This window comes from Ceratotherium simum, chromosome 2 (genome assembly GCF_057802395.1).
Source record: "Ceratotherium simum simum isolate JZ-2026a chromosome 2, ASM5780239v1, whole genome shotgun sequence".
Lineage (NCBI taxonomy): Eukaryota > Metazoa > Chordata > Mammalia > Perissodactyla > Rhinocerotidae > Ceratotherium > Ceratotherium simum.
In genome coordinates this window covers 98,910,334-98,931,960 of record NC_141901.1, presented here as the reverse complement: position 1 = coordinate 98,931,960, position 21,627 = coordinate 98,910,334, and the positions used below count along the sequence as shown (strand labels likewise).

Below are 21,627 nucleotides of genomic sequence, written 5' to 3'. Positions count from 1 at the left end.
CAGCCATCTTGGAAATCTCCTGTAGCGTCAAGTTACTTTGTCTGGTGGCAATAATATTAATAATATTGGTGTTTTCCAAGTCACATATTTCTCTCCTTTGACATATCCAGATCCTTTCACCTGCATCTTCGTGATGTTAACAATATGTACTATATGTTTTGAAAACCTCGGCCTGCCTTGAGTCAAAGGTTTGTTATTTCGGAAAGGTTCCACCTCCTAAAGGTTTGAAAACCATTGCCAATTCCTCTTTGCTTGTGTCTCTGTTAAAATAAATCCCATAACCCCAAGCTTCTAGGCTTTCATAAATGGCAGATCTGACTCATGCGTGATTTATGAATTATGGCTGTGCACCATTAGGACAGATTTCTCAGCTTGAGGTAGGCTTTGATGGTGTTAGATATTGTGGTTTTGAATTTCCGAAGAAGCAAAGTAAATAGTAGTTGACAACCCAAACAATTCAAGCTCCATGTGCCCTTATGGAAGGCTTTTTTTTTTAAGTGCGATTTTTTCCTTCTACTTTCTTCTCCTTTTAGAGATCTGCCTTGTTAAAATCTTTCAGTGTAAATATGAGTAGTTAGGCGTAACCAGGAAATGGTTATTTTTGTCTAAAGAACATCTTACTGCTGAAGACAGAGGAGCAGCCTTTTCTTGTCATGGTGCCAGCAGAGAAACAGTTTGGACTCTCACCTGTTGCCACTGACTTAGTGTGATTAACCATAAGACTGGGAAGGGTTCCGGAGTGTCATTCGTCGTGTGCGGGAAGCAGGCTGTGTGTGAGGCTGTCTTCAGAGCACACCATCCCTGAAGGAGGCTCTTATTGTTTGCACCACGCTCTGGACAGCTGCTCTGTGGAGCCTCCCACTGAGGAGAGACTAGGATTTAAGGGCCAGTGCTAACGTGGAAAGAATCCGCGTCTGTCCAGTCTGTGAGAATCTGGGGCAGCTCATGGACAGGGAATAAAGCAGTCAAGGCCGTGTCAGGGTTAAATACAGGAACATATTTCAACCCATGAAATGTTGGTTTGAGGAAAATGGTGGGAGGGTTATTAGAATTCTTGGAGGTTAAATTTGGGAAATGGTAAGGAAGGTTACTTTCTTCTATCTCTTTTTCTTCCCTAAGACTTAAAATGAAATACAAGGTTGCACCCTACCTGGCCATACCTCCCTGGTATCATCTTGGAGCGAGAATGTGTGTCTATGGAGCCTCCTCCCTACGGTGGATTCACAGCCCCAAGAATCCCGTGCTGGATCACGTGTCTCTCAGCATACACAGTAATGCAGAAAAGACCTTGACCGTCTCCTTGCCCAGTCTTAATTCTGCTTTAAATAAGGAAGCATTTTTAAGTTAAAAAATATATATTCAATTGTGTTGAATTTTTAACTTTTTCAAACTAAAACCAAGAGAGTCTTTTTTAAAGAATTTGCGGGGGTGCAAACAGGTAAACCAGCCTGCCTGACCTGCTTGCTTTTTCTCAGCGCCCAGGAGTATGATCATTTTGTAATAAATAACTGAGCCCTGCACCTTTTGGGAAATTCTGGTGCTCTGTGTCTTGCATCGTGGCTACTTTGTTCAGAATGTGTAGGCAGTGCCATTCCAGCCGAAGAAACATGATCAAATTCCCTTCCTTCCCATTTTGTGTTCTTTGTGACAAGCCTAAGCAGTTGTTTTAAACAAGTCTGGCCTCTTGTTAAAGTTTAAACCAGTAGTGAGATCCATCCAGCGTGGAGTGTTTCTCACATTCTCTGCCGCTCCTGGCCTAGGGTACTAAGAGTGTTAGCCCCCAGAAGCAGCCAATTTTGTATTGCCTTTTAATACACAAAATTGTATTAACATCCACATGGATACAGATGGATGCACTGCAATAAACTATAACCACTTGAGAAAAGCCTTTATTGACTCTCAAGTAAATAATGCACATTTTAAAGGATCTAAATATGCATTTACATAATGTGCTATAATTTTTTATTGCGTCAACTACTCACACACACACGTCCATAAGAGATGTTTTTCTCCGTGAAAAATGTGGACTCATACCATTCTTTGTGCATTGCGTTAGCACCGTGCCAGGTTCACAGTGGTCATTTCTCTACTGTAGGGCCTGATCTGGCAGTCTCAGAATACATCTAATGAATTTTACTGATTGATTGATCGAACCCCAACGAAAATTTCTAAAATGATTTGAGACTACTTAGACAAGAAGTTAGGCACACTAAAAACATCTAATCCAAGATAAAAGAGAGAAAACAAGAACCAGGAAAGGAAAAAACATTTAGACATTGCTGAAATCTTAAGTCTGAGCTTTCGAGCCCTGGGAGAGCCCGATGAGTCTCAGTGTCCAGTAGAAGTGTACCACTTGCAGGTCATCCAGAGAAACAGCAGGTGTGTCATAGTGGTCAGCAGAGCTTGGCAATGTCTGTAACACAACTGTTTTCTGTATGAAGAGAATAAAGCTCAGGACCTTGAATGGTTTATATCCAGTTCCACGCTGAACCACTGGCTGAACCAGGAAGTCCACAGCGTGAGAATGTAGGGGTTGTGAAGGACGACCCTTTGAAATGCAGACTCGGCAGTTGTCTAATTTGAATCTACAGCCTAAATGATTTCCTGGTATTAATTAAGAATTGATTGATCCTTATAAATCAGTCATTATAGAATTAATTCCATAGATAGTACCATGTATTCTTAGGTTTGTGTTAAAATAAACTCTATGCCACAAGGAAAAGTTGAATATATTGTTTTTAGTAAAATATAATAGAGAAACTAAATTTAAGTTGTTAATTATTTTCTTTTACATATTTGACAACAACAAAAAGAGAGCAAGCATGTTTATTAACAATTAAGGGAAGGACTCCAAGATCCTGTTGAATTACTTCCTCTATCAAGTTTCTTTAACTTTTATCCACCTGATCTTTGCCCAAGTGAATTTTTTTCTTGGGCGGCATTCTCTGTTGGCCACGGTGATTTCATAATCTAACAATCATTCATCACTTCCCATTGAGCACCTGAAGCGTTGCCACCTTATCATCAAGGTCTGCTTCCCATGGCCTCTTGGCAATGGAGTCGCCACCTGTGTCTGACATGCTGCAGAAGTTGAGTGTATCATTTTGTTATGCTCAGTACATTCCCATCCTTGTTTGGAAAGTGCCATGTTCCCTCCCTAACTAGAAACTATTTGGTCAAATGCAGGATACTGGGTCAAAGTGTCTTGCTATCAGCAAAGACAACCATACCATATTAGATGAAAAAATTCCTTCAGTTCTTTAAAGCCAGTAGCACAATTTGTGGAGTAAGAGATGACCAGAGCCATTTAACTTTTTAGCTTGCAGGTTTTAACTCAGAGACAATAATGGATTCCAAGATTTACATTCATTGTATGAAGTCCTAAGTTTTACTAGTTTTTCTACAAGCTCCCTAGCTCCTTGCCAGTTGGAAAAAAAAAAAAAAAAAACAGTTTTAGGTCTATCTTTATTTGTATGGTTATTTTATTAATTTTGGTACCACTCATATATTTAATCATTGATTGTACATTCAGCCAGTATTTCTTGAGTGCCAGGTACTGTTCTGGGGATATGACAGTAAACAAGTAAGTGGATGGAAAAACTATTTACTAAGATGGGGAAGATTGAGAGAAGAGCAAGGATGAGGGGTGGAAGGTGGGCAGAAACTCTGGTTTGAATAGGCTATGTTCAGGATGCCCTCAGTTGTGTGATTGAAGACAAGACTTTCTGTTGGCTCACCATTCTATCCCAAGCCCGTGAGTATTTGTTGGACAGATTAAAGCTGGCATGAATGAAAGGGTCCCATCAGGTCCTCTGCAAGACATGGACTAGACTGTTGGTCTACTCCAAACCCCCGTTTCTACTCTTTAAAAGCTGCAGATGCCATTCTGACCCTCAGAGTCCTAGCCGTTTCAGTTATTAGTCAGAGAATACCCCAACCCCAAAGATAGCCCAGTAGGGAACAAAGAACCCATGCCCAGGGATCAATAGGATGCATCCTTTGTACAGTCCTCAGCCATGCCAATAGGAGAGTGGTAGAAAGATAGCCTCTCTTGCTTAGGTTTCTCCTTGGTTTTATGAGTCACTCTTGGTATTAGTAAAGTCCTATTCTCCAAGAATTTGGGCATTCCTTTGTTTTCTCTTTGCCGAGGCTCCTTGAGTTTAAAGATTTAAACCACAAAAAGTAAGGAAAGATAAATACTCCCATCTGCGTTTATTGGGGAGACGTTTCTCTGGCCCTCACTGAGAAGTGAGCGCTGCTATCTTGGCGTTACTTGGTTTGAGTATCTCCAACCGCCGGGCTGCTCTTATCCTCCAGCTGGTTTTATCAATCATCCTTCCAATTCAAGGGCAGAAGTTCTCTCAAAAAATTATTAAGCACCTCACATAAATTTTTTAATCTAATGTAGTCGTCCTCTTGTACAAATGAAGTTTAGCAGGGTTCAACTATAAGGGAGTAATAGTTGTCTGAGTCTCTCATCTGTTTTCGTGGGCACAGGGCCAGCAGTATGGCAGATGTCACTGCTTGCTCAGCCTGTTGCTTCCCCTGCTCTAACGTTCATGCATTTCTGAGTGTGGCTTTGAAATGGCAAAAAAAGGCAACACAAACTTTCCAGGTAAAGTGAGGCACCCAAATTGCACAGGTTCATTAAGTAATCATTTACTACATACTTCAAAAAAATTTCATCCTGAATTAGTCCCTAGAAATTTCCTTGAAAGGGGTGTAAGAGCTTTAACAATGAATTATTGTCTGTGGGTAGCTCAGCACGAAAGGGGATCCATATGTGCAAACTGGAATTTGTCATATGTAATGTCACTTAAATCAGGTCTAATCCACCAAATACATTTTTTATTGCTTGCTTCGTTAGAAAGGCTCTTACGGTGATGAATAGTCTTCAGCTTCATCAAGGATTCTTAATGCCTTATAACTCACGTCCACTGAAAATAAAAAGACAGCTTGAAACGCTACCCCAATCTAACCTCCGTGTTTATCTGGAGCCTGAAGGAAGACGATCTATCAGACCCTCCAGTGTTCAGTTCAGTCCCGGGAGCAGGACGATGATTCGGGTCAGGGGAGGAGATTACAGAAGGAGGTTGAATCAGATTTAAAAGCTACGGCAAAACAAATCTTTCTCTTTGTAACTCGGGTGTTTTCTTTTCCTGTAGCAAGTCCACACGCAACGCCGTCGACTCTTCACTTTCCGACATCACCCATTATCCAGCAACCTGGGCCTTACTTCTCGCACCCAGCCATCCGCTATCATCCTCAGGAGACGCTGAAAGAGTTTGTCCAACTTGTCTGCCCTGATGCTGGTCAGCAGGCTGGACAGGTGGGGTTCCTCAATGTAAGGAAACCTCTTTTTTTCAATTTCTTTAGAGATATTAACCAAATGTAAAAATAACAAGGGGAGACCTTGTGACCGTGTGACCTTGTGTCCTAATGTTGTGCTGACTGACTGCAGGCAAATGTCATATTTGTTCTAGATTGTGGGAAAGTTAACTTACTCTGAGAGCGATTGGCCAGGATTTAAAAAACAGTGTTTGTGTTAAGTTCGCCACTGTCAAGTTTATGGATATAAATCATCTCAAGGGTGAACTACATAACCTTCTAGTCTGTGGGCAGATCATTCCACCTCCTGCGTATTAACCCTAGGGCTCACACAGTTAACAAAATAGAAAGACCAAATAATTGTAAATAGTGATTTGGGGTGGTGGGAAGAGGTAGAGGGATGAGGGGGCACAGATGTTTCAGATCAACTAAGTTGATATTTTTTAAAAATACAGTCTTCTAACACTTTAGACCAAGTTGACCAGCACTTGAACTCAAGATGCTAGAAGTACAGTTTATTATGGTTTGTTATTTCTGCAAGTAGTTATCTTTCCCACTTATCTTTGTATAAAGCTAAACAGTATTCAATAGCTTCAAATGAATGTTTTCTTTTTTTTCTCAAATAAACCAAACAACCACAATTTGAAATAATATTCCAAATGTAAAGGGGATTTTTTAAAATCACAAATTTTATTTCAAATATAGAACTAAATGTTTACAATGGATATCTGTATCCCAAGGCCAATAATAATAATAATGAACAGTAAATAATGACCAGTATGAAGCGAAATGTGATTTTCCTTTCTCCTCGTAGCTGCTCATGAAGCCACAGATTAGCCATAACTATTATTGCCTAATTTAGAATATTATATCACAGTGCCCTATCACTGATTTTCTTCCCTTGCAGAAATACCTGATTCTGCATATCTGAGACAGAGCAGGCAGCTTTGACTAATGTCTGGTGATGTGTTAGCAGATACATTTCTGTCTAGACAACAAATCAATATGGCGCCTCTTTTCTTTTTGCTTGTGTATTCCTTTGCTTGGCTCATTCTGAAGCATTCACTTACGGACTTCTAGCCCACTCAGAAATCTCGCACAAGCAAGTTTGCTGGCAAGAAAGCACACATTCTGACTGTCAGACAAGATAGTCTTTGAGGAACAATACTAAATATGTAAGTGAATGTTGATGAGGGAGAAAGACTGCCTCTGCAGAATTATGAGCTTACACTTAAAAGCCTGGGACACAGGATCTCCCCCAGCTGAGTTTCTGCTTAGGACTGTGGCCTAGATACAGCTGTTACTGTTGGTTGAATGGTGTTGCGGAGTCTGGGGTCAGAAGGGCACTTGGGAAACCATGAGAGAACTGAAGTGACCACCAGCATCAGGCATCTGACTTTCAAATTTCTAACTCTTTTTTAATAGTCCTGACATCATCCTATATAATCTTCAATGCCCAGTTTTGCATTTTGATCAAAATTTTATAGAATTTAAGGCAGGTCTCTTCATGGGACTATTTTGAAAAGCTTGAAGATAAAATGGATTTTATTCCTTTCTTCAGAGGGAAACTTTCTTTTGTGAAAGAGCTATTATTTGGTTATTCTAACATCAGGCGGCCAAATAAATATGACTGTTATGGCATATGCTTATATAATTTCAATCAAAATTAGAAGTGATATTTTTTCCTAGTAGAATTTTGACAGCTGAATTCTAAAGTTTCTGTGCCTGATGTTACACAATATGTGAAAGAAATTTCTTATGTTCGCTTAACATATTTATTAAATGTTATATAATATCAACTTGGAAGCGTGAAAATAAAATATTTTTTTATCTCAAAGGCATATTTAGGAAACTTCATTATATCGATATAAATAAATATGGAATAATTTTGCAGTCTATAAAACACACATATTAAATAAATATTTAATAATCATGAGACTGATGATGAAAGTAGCAGCTAATACAGAATCGAAACATTCCAAGCAAAAGTTGGCAGGTCGTTTCCCGGAACCAGGATGCAAAGAAGGTCAAAGAAATTCAAGAGAGAAGTTTGGGGTGCCTTGAGCATGTGTGCCCAAGACGGTACTTGTGTGGAATGCCTTAAGAACAACCCCTCAATTCTTCATCCATATGCTCTTATGGAAGAACTCAAGCAGCTAGAATACTTAGTAACTTACGTAGAAGATGCCTAATGAATCTTTCGTCTTCAGAAGCAGCTCATGGTTCATGTCTGTTTCTTCTTTTTCTTGTACGTGTCTTGTTTTGTTCCACCCCTGCAGCCCAATGGGAGCAGCCAAGGCAAAGTGCACAACCCATTCCTTCCCACCCCAATGTTGCCACCACCGCCGCCACCGCCGATGGCCAGGCCTGTGCCTCTGCCGGTGCCAGACACAAAGCCTCCGACCACATCAACAGAAGGAGGTGCAGCCTCCCCCACCTCACCAAGTAAGTATGGCTGAGACAAGGCGCCGGTCACTTATAAAGCTCTACGCACTTGAATCCGTCCCAGGCTTGGTCCCTCACTGCATAGGCTCTAGTGATAGGCAGAGATCCCCAGCGATGGCTGTAGACTGTTTGCAGAGCCAAGACCGGATCAAAGTGAACCCCATTCTAGGGTACTATTAAGTACACCAGATGTGGAAATGACTGGGTGTTGGGTGGAAAAAATGGTGTAACCACGTGCCCAAGACAGAAATCAAGATATGAACTATTAAATTTTGCGCATTTTTTGAGTGGCTTTGAATGCTATTCTCATGATCATCAAACAGCAGCTACTAGCATGAATTCTTATTAGCAAAAATTTCCTCGTATTCTGTACAGGCCTGCCTTCCAGTAACTTACAGTCCAAAAGAAATGCACTTGATGAGGTACAAAAGTTATACACCTCATACATCAAATAGGAAGAAAAAGTTTAGATCAGAGTAACAGTTCAAAGGTATGTGTGTTGAACATTCACCAAGAGGCAGAGCCTGGCAAAAGATCAGAACTAGAGCCGTGGCCCTTACATGGCTAGGCTTGGCGAGGGGAGGAGAGAGGAGGTAGAAAAAATGGGAAGAGAAAAAACTCTTCTCTGAATAGTCTGGGAACACGTGATTAGACAACACGGAATTTCAAAACCTTTTTAGATGATGGGAATGATGACTTCATCAATTGGAGGGAGAATATCCTCCAGATATTTCCTGATATTTTAGAGATGACAAGGGGATAGAAATAGCTTCAACACACAAATCTGACATTTTTTAGTACCTGGAACAATGTCAGAAAGAGTGATGGCTGGAGGCAGAGTTCCCAGATGACAGATGGACTGCCTGGCCTTCACCGAAGGTGTGTTCAGCCCCATCCCTAAGGCTTCATAGAGGGTCAAAGTGTAGGAGAGGATCGGAGCTGTGACAGTGACCCTGAGGAGAGGAGGTCTTCAAGGAGATCTTCGAAGGAGATGGGACTGGATGCAAGGAATCTACTGAGGAAAGCTTAGAGCAGACCGGGGAAGGAGTGTTAAGATCAAGAGCTTGAGCAACAGTAGTAGAAGTTGAAGGGAGGGGAGTGCAAGGAGGGATGTCGTGCAGACATGAGCTTTGGGATTCGGCAACCGTTTAGATGAGTATAGTGAAGGCAGATCAGGCCTCTCGGTTGTCACGTTCGGTGTTGGAGATATAATGCTGTTGGGTGCAGGAGGGAAAGAGCCCAAGAGGAGAGTGAGCCTCTGTTGACACTGTGTTTGTTGGATTTAATTCTGGGGACACTGAATCCAGAATGTCTGGAGTCCATCAAGGACATGTATCTGAGAGTGAGCTTGGGGTTATCTAGTATTTATTCATTTTGATAATGCATGTAAAAGCGTTGTGCATAGATTCTGGTTTTATAGCAAAAAGATTGAGAATCCAGGGTCAATTTGGGGGAGACCTACTTCTCTTGGTAAGAGGTGGCTTATCACCTGGTAACGAAGGAGGAAACTGAGTGTCCAGTGACGTAGGAAGCAGGCTGGGCTTGGTCTACAGATCTGGGAAGCTCAGCTTAGAAAAGAAGCAGAGGCTGTAGGTGTGTCCTGTGTGTTGTGTATTAATGTAGCATCTTCAGACAAGTCAGAAAAATAACCATCCCCAAACTCTATTTAAGTCTAGTCACTGGGGACATTGGCTTACAGTCTGGTAGCCACTGTGCATGCTCACTGGGCCCTGTGCGTGCCTCTTTGTATTGCTTTTCTGCTTATCTTCTCCCTGTCTGTACAGGACAATGACACAGTCCTTTGAAAGCCTTGTAGGAATATTCTGCCTGTTGTGTGTAAACATATCCTCACCTCCACTATCAAGCTCTCAAGCATCCATGGTGCATTTTCCATAATGGGGATGGATCTTTTCTGAGGCACCGTGGAAGAGTGGAAATACCACGTGCAGCTGGTGAAGTCTAAAGGATAGGGGCTCAAATCCCCACCTTTCAAATTCCTAGCTGTGTTTCTCTCTGAATCACAGTTTCCTCATTTGTAAAATGCAGTAATGATACTACCTGATTTCAGCCATGATATCATGGTGAAATCAGCCATGATAAGCACCACCACCAAATAAATTGGAGCATTTTATTATCTGCCTTACTAGAGGAAGACTCCAGGCCTAGGTAAAGGTGAAATATGTCTGTAGGACAGCTAGAAGCTACTCCACCCTAAATCAGGTCGGTGCCTTCGGGGCCCTGCGTCTGGACTCCTCTCCCTGCATTGAATCAAACACCCTATGTGAGAAGACTCTGTCGTCCTCTGGGCCCGGCCTTAGGTGATCTTTCAACATTATGGGAAGAAGCGTGGAGGGAGTCTTGGCAGATCCATTTCATAAGGTTGCATGTTTATTAGAACAGTGTTTAAATGTTTTTGCAAAAAGTAGACTATCAGGAAAGAGAGGCTCAAAGTTTGATGTAGGTAATTTGATACTTTTTGAACCATAGGATTCTAGGAATGTAGACAAAACAAAATGTTCTACTGATGGCACAGAAAGGTTTTTATCATCATAAATTTTAGCCCTTGTTTCTTGGCTTTTCTGGGGTTTGCTGAATTCGCAGTAATATGTTGCTTCACAGCAATATCTGGTCTTACCGTCTTTTACTTTATTAATAAAACAGTGATAGTCTGGGAGTAATTTATAGCACAGGATAAGCCTCTCAAAATAAAAATCTCAAAGTCCACTGGTCCACATTGGGAAGAGATTTAAGGACCCCCACAAAAAAATTCTCTTTCATGCCCTGATTTCTCAACCAATTAATAAATAAAATACAAGAACAAGTCAGATGGGAGATGAGACAATCACCTCTATCATTAGAGAATTTAGATTATAACTGCGGGTAAATGTGCTTCCTGATGCTGAACCCCCAGATCACACAGACAAATCTACCCAGTCACTGGTGTGCGCGTCCACCACAGGCCTTCCCGAGTGGGAAGACGAGCTGTGTGCTTCCTGCCAGCACCTGCGTCCCTAAGAGGAAGGGGCGGACAGGACACGTCCGGTTTCTACTTCCGAACTCTACAATCTAGAGACTAGTAAGTGAGGGGGCAGGAAGGGGCCAGGAGCGTACAGAAGGAACAGATACCAGGAGTGAAGGAGCTCCCTCCCTTAGCATTCACCTTTGATGACTGCTTCCTTTCATTCACTTATTCAGCCTTCATATATTGAGTACCTGTCAGGTGCCAAGGACTGTGTTAGCTGCTTGGGATACAGAGATGATTAATCCCTGCTCTAAAGAAATGTGGCATTTACTGAGGGAGAGAGGTGACAAATGGGTACAAGAGGACTGGGAGGGAGCTTGATCCAGTATGGGGCCTCAGGTACAGATTTTTTTGAAGAGGCTGACTTCTAAGCTGTTTAGTAAAGGTAATATTCGGATGTTTCAAGTCTAAGAGAGAAGGTGGAATTTTTCATCAGCTTGTAGGGAAGCTGCTCCCCCAAGAAATCAGCTTGGGGGAGGATGTCTAAAATTAGATTACCACTGGATAAAAATTTAGGGAAAAAATATAGTTTTATAAATTGTATACTTTCTTAGAAATGAAATCCCCAGGGTGGTTGGGTCCTGTTTGTCAGTTTATTAGAGCTTAACTTTAACAGGAAGAAACATCATAATAGGGTATTAACTATAGATGTTCAACATCCCAACAGTAAGTCCAAAATGGAGGCTTTTTTCAAAAACACTAATTGTCTAACCTAAGACAGCCTTTTTTGTCTAAGGGTTTGAAGATGACTTGCAGTAAAATAAGATTTAAAAAGCAACAGCAGGAAATTGTGCTGAGGGTCTCCTACATGGCCGGCTCTCCGGGCCTCGGCTCCCTTGTCTGCTGAGGGGAGTAACAGCCTGCTCCGAGCACTCTTGTGGAGGGTCGTAAGGATGACTGGGGCAGATGTGCTGTGCTGCAGGCAGCTGAGAGTCCAGGGCGTCGTTTCTAATATCACATTATAGTGAAATACAAGTGGATGCCCACCTAAAGCAGAGAGTGTGTTTCTTAATCGAATCAGGAGCCTCTGGCAGCAATCCCCAACTGTGCAGCTATGGCCAGAAACAGAGGGGTGAGGCAGATTTGGGAAAAAATTGCTTATGGAATAAATACATTTTAATGGGAAAAATCCTCACCAGTGCCCTAAAATCCAGGGGAATGGGAGTGGAGATAACAGTTCTGCTCTCTGTCAAGGAGGACTTCTGTGCTGATGATTTGTTTGGAGAAAGGCTGATAGACTCCACCAGGTCTCCATGGGAAACCAAGACAGATAGCAGGGCTGACCTGCAGGAGGCCTCCGCGACGGACGCGTCCGTTCCCGCTGGTCTGCCACCTGTGTGGGCTTAGATGCCCAGTGAGCGAGTGTCCCCTCTTTCATTCTCTCAGTAACTAGTTGTTGACCATCAAGTATGTGCCAGCAGTGTTCTGGGTGCTAGGATACAGCAGAAAATGAAAGACATAAAACATCCCTGATCTGATGGAGCTTTCTTTGAGAGAGGGAAAAAAACACGTAACCCAAGTGGTGAGTATAATAGGTAGGAATGACGTCAGATGGGATGTGTGAGGGTCTCGTGGGACTATGAGGCGGGGCTGGGAGCGGTGAGGGTGAGGGCTGTTGGAGAAGGGCAGTTCAAACAGACCTGACAGTGGTGAGAGGGTGAGCCTGGCCTGCGGGCAAGAGCCCTCCATCAGAAGGAACAGCCGGTCCAGCCTGGCATGTCTGAGAAACGGCAGGAGGCCTGTGTGGTGAGGACAGTGGGTCAGAGAGGTAGTGCGATGAGTTTGGGAGCCGCAGGGCGGGGCCAGTAATGTCGGTTCTTCCAGGCCCTTGTGAGGACTGCATGTCCTCCAGTGAGATGGGACACAGAAGAGCGATGACGACCTGTGTCTTAGCAGACACACTTTGAAGGCTTTGTTGAAGACAGATGGCAGGGGCGAGAGTTAAGGCAGGGAGACTGGTTAAGACAGCGTTTTTGGTTTTTAATAAATATCACGAGCATCTTCTACATGCCAGCCACCGTCCTAGGCACAGGGATGTAGAAGGGAACAAGTCAGATGATCCCCTTTCCTGTGGGCCGACAGTAATCAGTGTAAGTCAGCCAGTAAGTTGGGGACCAGCAAGTACGCTGGAGGAAACTGAGGCGGGGTGGGAGGTGGGCTCCATGCAGCCATCCAGCCTGGAGGTGCTAATGGCAGCCCAGCCCCAGGCGGGAGGGTGGTGAGCAGTACTGGAAAGGTACAGCTGATGGGATCTGCTGACACGTTAGACGTGGGTTGAGGAAAACATGAGAGAAATCATCCGTGACTCCTAGGTTTTGACCCAAGCAACTGGAAGGCGGGAGTTACCATGAACTGAGATGGGAAAACTGCGAGAAGAGCAGTTTGGGTGAGGGGTGGGGATCAGAGTTTGGTTTGACCAAATTATCTTACTGATGCCTATTAGATATCTCACTGATGAGACTAATTATAACGACCTCCGACCTAGGGCAGCTCTTTGCAGTTTACTGAGTTTTTCCGTGTGCGTCGTCTCATTAATTGAGAAGGGACCCCTTTTCCAAGGTGTAATATAATGAATGATGTTCCTCGGAGTCCTGAGGACAACAGCTCAAGACTAGGAGAAATCTCTCATTATATTTGGGTCTATTTGTGGTATGATAGTTAAAAATGCACTATTCTTTTTCTGAATTATTAACACAAAAACTCAATTCAAAAATGTGTAAAAGACACATAAATGATTTTCTCCATGCCTTCTTAGCCATGAGGTTTTGATTTTTTAAAACTAGAATTCTATTAAAATAGAAGCATGTAATAACATTTCCTTTATTTTTATATCTCCAATGAATCTTGTATATATTCATTATATGAATGAGTATGAACCTGTTACCAAGAATATAGCAATAATCTATGACCAAGATAGAAATTTTCTAGTATAATAGTTAACATGTGTAGTGCTTTTTGGCTAGCAAAGCCCTTTACACATGTACGTGATCTGGTTCCGTCTTCCTCAGACTCCTGTAACGTCAGAATTCTATAGACAAGGCAGCTGAGGTTACTTTCCCAAGATTGTACTCCTGTAGTAAGGACTCAATCCTGCTCTTTCTCCTGCCTCATACTGTTACTCAACAAAGCACAAAGCAAGCGGACATGGTTTCTGGTTACTGAGGCCTGCTCGTGTCTGAAACTAATAATAACAGCAGCAAAGTATTGAGCTTTACTAGTATGTCGCACTTTAAAAATTGTTTTATGTGTGTTATCTTGTTTTAATCCTGACAATAACCCTGTGAAGTAAATACTTCCGTTACCCTAGTGGAGACAGACAAGGCATGGCGAGATAAGACAGCTTTCTCAAGGTCCCTCAGCCAGGTGTAGCAGGATCCTGACTCACACCCAGCCACCTGGAACCTGGGGTTCATGCGCTTGGCCATAGCATCCTAAGGATCTTTGCTTTTGCCCAAAGCTTCCATATTTTTGCAGTGAAAACCTTATGGGAGAAATATAGAGGGAGATGTTAGTGGTCATTTATACTTGAGTATGAATTGGTTTCTGTTGCTGAGAGAAACTCTTATTATCAGGGAAAGGAAGAGAGAGACGATTTGGAGGAAGATAAGACAATAACAGCAAAAAGGTGAAAAAGAAGAGATGTTGCTAAAGGCAGATGTCCTTTATAAATCTCCAGGGCTCTCTGGAGCGTGGACCACTGGTGAATGCTTCGAAGAGTTACTTTGAGTTTTCACTCAAATAATGACAGTGCTCCTTTTCACCAACACTTTTTTTAAAGTGTGTAACACATTGTTTTAATCAGTAATTGAATTTAGAGCAAGTCAGTGAGTGGTATGTCGTATCTACACAATCTTTAGATGACAGAAGACCGTGTTTCCTCTTCCAGGGAAGAACCAGTGGATTACTACCAGGATGAAAAATAATGTTAGTGGCTTCCTTTCTCAAAATACTTTTTCATTACCAATATCTGAACTATGCTATTATTCTTTTAAAAAATTTTAAATTTATGTTCAGTAAACTTCCCTCTTTGGTGCACAGTTCTGTGAGTTTTTATGACATCATAGATTCTTAGGGCCAACACCACAGGCAGGATACAGAGCAATTCCAAAGAACTCTCTCCTCATTCTCACCAACTCTTAAGTTAATGTTTGGTGTCACTTGTGCCAGGGAAATTATTTGACATTGTTTTAATTCCTCTATCAGCACTGCTGCCATCCCCATTATATTTTAATTTTTGATGTTCTTCTGAATTAGAGACCCGTCTACATACAGTGTTTTAGCATATGATAGTAGTGGCATCTCATAGTAGTGGAGGGAAAGAGATTATTCAATGAGTGTATAGGGATGTCTGAGTAGCCATCCAGAAAAAATAAAATTCCTTACACCAAAATAAATTCTAGCTGGAGAAAAAAAAAACATGACATAAAAATGTTAAGCTTTAAAATGCCACAAGAAAATATGGGACAAATTTTTTGATAATATTGGAGTGAGGAAGACCTTTCTAAATAATGTAAAAAACCAGAATCCATGAAAGGAAAGACTGATAAACTCTACTCTAAAAGTATCAAAAATTTATACATGGAAAAAAACACCATAAACAAAGTCAGAAGACAAAAAAATTAAGTGGGACAAATATTTGCAACACATGTGACAGAGGGTGAAATTATCTAATACATAAATAGTTTTTAGAGCAGTAAGAGAAAGACTATCAGTCCAGTAGAAAGACAAGAAAAGAGTATAAACGTAGAGAAATGGAAACAGTGGAAGGATGGCTCATGCATGTAACATAAAAGCCACGCAAATTAAGTGATATTTTTACTTATCAGATTAGCAAAGATCAACAAGTTTCTTGACACAGTGTTGGTAAGTGTGTGGAGAACATCACCTCCCCCACTGTGAGACAGCAGAAAATTGGTCCAGCCTCTTCAGAGGATGATGTCGTTTTTCATATATATAAAATATATATATATGAATCATATATGTGTTTCTATATATATGATTTAAATGTAAGCCATGCATATAGTTGGACATGTGAGCAAAAATGTACATCAAGTTTTCATTACGACATAATAAACCTAAATATCCACCAATATAATATATATTAGGAGCTCTTTGAAAATAAAGAGACAGGTCTATATGAATTCATGGAATAATCTTTGAGTTATATTAAGTCAGCAAAGGAGAGTGCCCAGAAGTGTGTATGGAGTACTACCATGGAGTAGGGGATGTGTACACACCTGTGATTGGACGTTGGAAGATAGGAACTGGTTTGTTGGGGGTTAGCTCTTGAGTACCTTATCCAATGAGAATGAAAGATATTATTGTTTTAAATCCTCCTTTATATCAAATATAATGATTTCTATGTTTGTCTAATGATCTAAAAATCTTTTTTATACCTCAGTCACTATAGTGCCCAACACACACATGGGGGAGGGTCCTGTAAAATCGTTGGCAGTTTTCATACATCTAACTTTTAGCTGTACTAAGCTGAACTTCGGTGTGATAGTGAAAACATGTGGTCTTTCTGGTAAAGAATAGTGGTCTTCTTCCCTCATGCAGAGCGTGAACTTGAGCGCAAGGTTAGCACTCTCTCAACCGTCGTTGCTTGGTCACAAGTTCTGCTTTGGGAACTGATTGAATACAAATGTGTGTGTACTATCTTAAATCACAATTTTTTGTGAATACTTTTTACAGAGTATTTCTACTTTGTGTGCAGTCCAATTTTTTACTGTTTAAATTTGCCAAGAAAAACAATAATTATTGAAAACCAGGCACTTTGATAGGTATTTTCATATGCATTACCTTAGTTGCATTCAATTGTTATTATAAATCTGCAAAATTGGAATTGTCAGCCGTCTTTTAAAGGAGGAAACTGAGACTCAGTCAAGGTTCAGACCCAGGTCTGTTGGATTCTGACAAGGCTCTGTCCTCTACCAGGATTCGTGCAGTGTCTAGAGATGGTGTGTCCAACTCCTCTCCTCTGAAAATCCTAAGACCTTCCATAGAGAGTTTTCATATCATTCCAAGAATAGCAGATTCCTGGGTACGTTGAATTGGATGATAAACAGAGAACAAGAGCAGGGTGGGAGATGCACGTGGTGGAGGTGGAGGGATGAGGCCGATGGGCAGTGGTGATCCCTTCATTGAGGGCACCACCCACTCAAGTCTTGGTTTTGCCTCAGTTTTTTACTTTTTCAGATGACAGAAATGACAGAGGAGTTTTAAGATTTTCTTTATAAAGTTAATATACGGCTGTGTAGGAAACTTGAAAAACAACGAGAAGTATAAAAAAGAAAATTATGTTCTCTTGTAATCAACTACTCTTACCATTTTGGTCGGGTTTTCCCCATTTTTTTAGTGCATGTTTATGTATGTATTTTATGTTTATGTACACACACATAAGATGATTGTGACCTACAGAATGTAATGTTTTGTACGCTATTTTTAATTAGTATTTTATATGTTTTCTTATTTCATAAAGAAGTTAGTAAATGTGATTTTAAATAATTTTTACTCATGCCCCTACTATAGGACATTAACTTTTGTCCCAACCTATGGAATATGCTCCAGTATATCATTGAACAAATATTTTTGTCCCCAACTTGAATAATTTCATTAGGATAGATTTCTAGAATTAGAATTGCTAGTACACACAGTATGAATATTCCTCTTGATACATGTTGCCAAATTGCTTTTCAGAAAGGTTGTGCCAGTTACACTGTTACAGATTACTTACGAGTCTAATCATAACATTAACCCTTGAGAGGTTTGAGGATTATTTTTTTTTAATTGTTGGAAGGCCGGTATCTTGGTGTAATACCCTTAATCAGATGTTGGAATCAATAGTCTCTGACTGGATGATTTTGGCATTTTTTTTCCAATTGTTTTCATATAAATTACAGTGAAATTCTGGGGATTCCTCGTTTTGTTGGCTAAGCCTTTCCTTAGGGATCACTCTCTGGATTGCTCCTGAGGAGAGGGTAGCCTGTTAGACATTCACGGAGGGGTAAAGCCTTACTTAAAGGGCTAGGGGTATTGGAGTAAATAATATTTATTATGCTGGACTCTTTATATATATAGGCTCAGAAAGGTTAACTGCCTTGCCGAGATCACATTTCTAGTAAGAGATTGTATGGATTCAATCCAGGATTTTTCTGGTTCTAAAATTCATTTTCTGTTGACTACACTGCACTGCTACAAAAATACAAGTATTATTTGGGGTTTTCAGTTTCCATTTGTGTTTGTTTTATTTAAGATTAAAACTTACTTGAAGATATTTAAAAATCACCCATAGTCCCACTCTTTAGAGATAATCACTTTCTGTGCATATTTTCTGGTCATTTTCTGTGTATATTTTAGACAAAATTGATCATGATATATGTGTGTGCATATATGTACGTATATACATATATACAGTTTTGTAAACTGATTTTCATTTTATTTCATATTATAAACATGTTTGACATCATTATTATTTTAAAACATTTTTAATGGCTGCAAAATATTACAACATATGGATGAAGCATTAACTTATAAATTGGTTCCAATTTGTTGCTCTTATAAGTAATGCTGTAATGAACATGTTGGAGCATAAATTTTTACCTATACTTTTAAGTATTTCTTGAGGATAAATTCCCAGAAGTAGGTTTCCAGAGTTATACTGCCTCTTGAGAGGGAGCTATCCAGTATATTGATCTAAGTTTCTTTTTTTAGTAAACCTTAGCTGAATTCAGGGTTATTCCCTGTGGCATTTAATATGACTTTCACCTGTGCCTACACATGGCGCTGTTGCTTCTGATCAATGAGTATGTTCTGTTAATTGGACAACACGGCATACACAGAAAAATAAAAGACAGTTATCAGATTTGGATTAGCCATCAGAAATAAGTTTAAATGAACTGAAACAGGGCTGTATTCTTATCCCTTGAAGTTATTATGACCAGAACGCTATAGGCAGGTGAAGTCGCCGGTCCACAGGAAGTGCTCACCGTGGAGCTGCAGACACACAGGCTTTGGTAACATAAGGTCCACATCGCCAGCTTACGAGTTGCTCTGACCCCCTCTCTGTGTGGACGTGTGAATTGTCTTGTGCCTTCCTTTCTGCATGTTTTACCCCCGTCAAGTGTGGCTAGAGCGCCTGCCTCCTGGGAGCGCCCTCAGGACAGGGAGAAGTAGCAGCAGAGCACAGCCGTCTGGGGAAGCTGATTCTCTCCATGACTTTTGTGACCTGTTGGCACACGAAATGTGTCATGCACGTTGTTGCCATACATGTTAAGTAACGCTAATCTATTAAAGTTAGAATTCACTAGCTTTTCAAGAAGAAAGCTTGTGGGTGTGTTGTTCTGTAATATCTTAGCAGCGACAAGTAGGCTTTGATTTCATGCCCTGAGGGCTGTGTCTCTTTTTCTGTTGGTAACTTGTTTGTAGAGAAAAAAGATCTGCAGAGATAATAGAATGAGGTAACTGACTGCACAGATGGGATCAAAATATGGGAATTCAGTGTGGTTATCTTCTAGTGTCCCAACATCTGGTTGAAGACGACCACATCCCCCCAGTCACACGGACTTCTAACCCTCTGAGTCCTGGACTGTGGGTCCACAGAGGCTGTGTGCCTCCCTGGCTGCATAAGGATATTAGCAATGCCAACCCAGGCCCTGCAGACTTGTCGATACGATAGATTTCTTTGAAGGAAATACACCCCAGTATCCTCCAGCATTTCTTTTGTGACCGTGCAAGAAATAGTGCTGTTCAAGTTCCTAAATGGCTTCAATTGTAATAGGTTTCATTTAGAAATTACCCAGTCTATTTTCTAATAGTTTCTGCATTTTTTTATGAATGAGAGTTCTCACAGGGCTTCTTTTAAAAAAAAAAAAAATGGGATAGTGCAGTTAAGAGAAGATTCGGGAAACTGTTTCAGTTAGCTATTTCATCATCTCCCTTTTTGGTTTGTGGCTGAATGCTTTCTCCGCACTTTTCCTTCACTGTCAGGTGTCACTGAGACACAGTGAATAAAACTGCAGTTTGAGTGACACACAGGGACCTGTCAAGTCTGCGTTCCGAGCTCGTCTTGATCACTGCTGTCCAATAACTAGCACGTTCCTGGGTTGGTAGTAGAATCACAGGAATGAAATGGAGTTTTTTACTGTGTTTAGAGGGAAATCCCCCCATGTGAATCTTTGAGTTTCTGAAAACAAGGGAACATGTGAAATACGTATTGATATTTGAGATATGAAGGGAAAGATTTAGAGTGTCAGGGTGTCTAGTTGTCTTAATGGTGTTTAGAATGGAAGTTTGGTATCTATGTTTATTTTATAAATTATTTCTTCCTCTTAAAAGAAAAATTCAGTAGACTTTTTCCCCTCCGTTTTCAAATGTTCAGGTCTCTGATCCTGAAGTTTTTACCCCCCTTGCTGTGTGGCGCTGACTTGGAGCATCACCTCTTTCCTCCCTTCTCCCTTGACTGGTTCCTACCTCTGTCCCTTCACTCCTGCTGCTTCCCCTGTGACCCCCGATCCATCTGAGCCCATCGACCAGCATGCCTGTTATGCTGTGCCTTCTCACGTCCTCTGTGAAACTCTTCCTGTCCTCCTCCACTGTCCTGTCTCTGTCTTTACCACCCCGCAGGTTTCTCTTCATGTTGCTTTTCATTTCCTGTGCTCATCTCCACCCATTAGACTCTAAGCCTTTGGGGACAGCTGTGTGTCCTGCTCACCTTTGTATCTCCCATGATGCTCAGTGCAGAGCCTGGCACCTAGCTAGCGTCCGTGAGAGACAGACAGACAGACAGACGGGATGGATGTGGATATATTACGATTCTTCTCTGATGCACACCAGAGGTTAGGCTTGGTGGAGTTGAGGGAATGGAGAAGGGGGTGTTCACGCCTTTCACGCAGTTGGGGTCTGATAAAAGGGGACACACGACTCTCTGCAGACTTCCTGTTGGTTTGTAGGCCCGGTGCCAGGGTTTAGGGGACTTCGTTGCCTCCTGTGTCTGGAATTAAATTCAGACCTCAGAGCTCCCCAGGTCTCGCACGTCTTCTTTTCTGCCAGGTGCCTCACGGTGTCGTTTGCCCCCTGGCTGCTGCGGAGGAGCTGGCGGCGGCTCTACTCAGGCAGGTCAGCCCCAGGCGAATGGCCACTCGCAACGTGGGCTCTGGAGGGCTTTGTCCAGGGGCGGCCCTGCTCTCACACTCACGCTCCACATGGACGCCTGCCCACATGTCCCCTCTTCTGCCTCTCAGTGATCACACACGTGCCAGGGGCTGCTAAGCTTGAAGCAGACCTTGAATCTGCCTGCTTTCAGAACGAGTGGTGCAGACTCTCACTTTCTAGTTTGTCAGATCTGAGTGATTTTATTGATATGGTTTTTATCTTAAAGAAACATCAACTGACGTGTACAAATATTTTAAAGATTTTATTTATTCAGTTTTTTCCCCCCAAAGCCCCAGTAGATAGTTGTATGTCATAGGTTCACATCCTTCTAGTTGCTGTACGTGGGACTCAGCCTCACGTTGGACGGAGAAGTGGTGCCTCGGGGCGCTCCCGGGATCCGAACCCAGGCCGCCAGTATCAGAGCACGCGCACTTAACCGCTAAGCCACGGAGCCGGCCCACAAATATTTTAATATCTTGTTCCTCAGTCATATTTTTTTCAAAAATAGGAAAGTTCCAAGCATCTTTATCAAAACTCTTTGACCACCTTCCTAACCCCATGGTCAGGTACAGTTGTTGGGTGAAGGCTGTTATGACTCCCAACCGATTCATCTGGAAATGCTGTGATGCCTTTGTCTAGACACATCCCTTATTCCTTCTTATTCAGAAAAAGGAGAAAAC

The 21,627-nt window shown here is 41.6% G+C and overlaps 1 protein-coding gene across 1 annotated transcript in view; it reads left to right on the top strand.

Moving 5' to 3' along the window:
* The window catches only part of NFIA (nuclear factor I A), a 353,376-nt gene that overhangs the window by 296,762 nt on the left and 34,987 nt on the right, over window positions 1-21,627 (top strand). Inside the window, exons 8-9 of the mRNA XM_087417277.1 lie at window positions 5,166-5,344; window positions 7,608-7,773. Coding sequence (XP_087273403.1) covers window positions 5,166-5,344; window positions 7,608-7,773 — 345 coding nt within the window. The remainder of the gene's footprint in view (window positions 1-5,165; window positions 5,345-7,607; window positions 7,774-21,627) is intronic.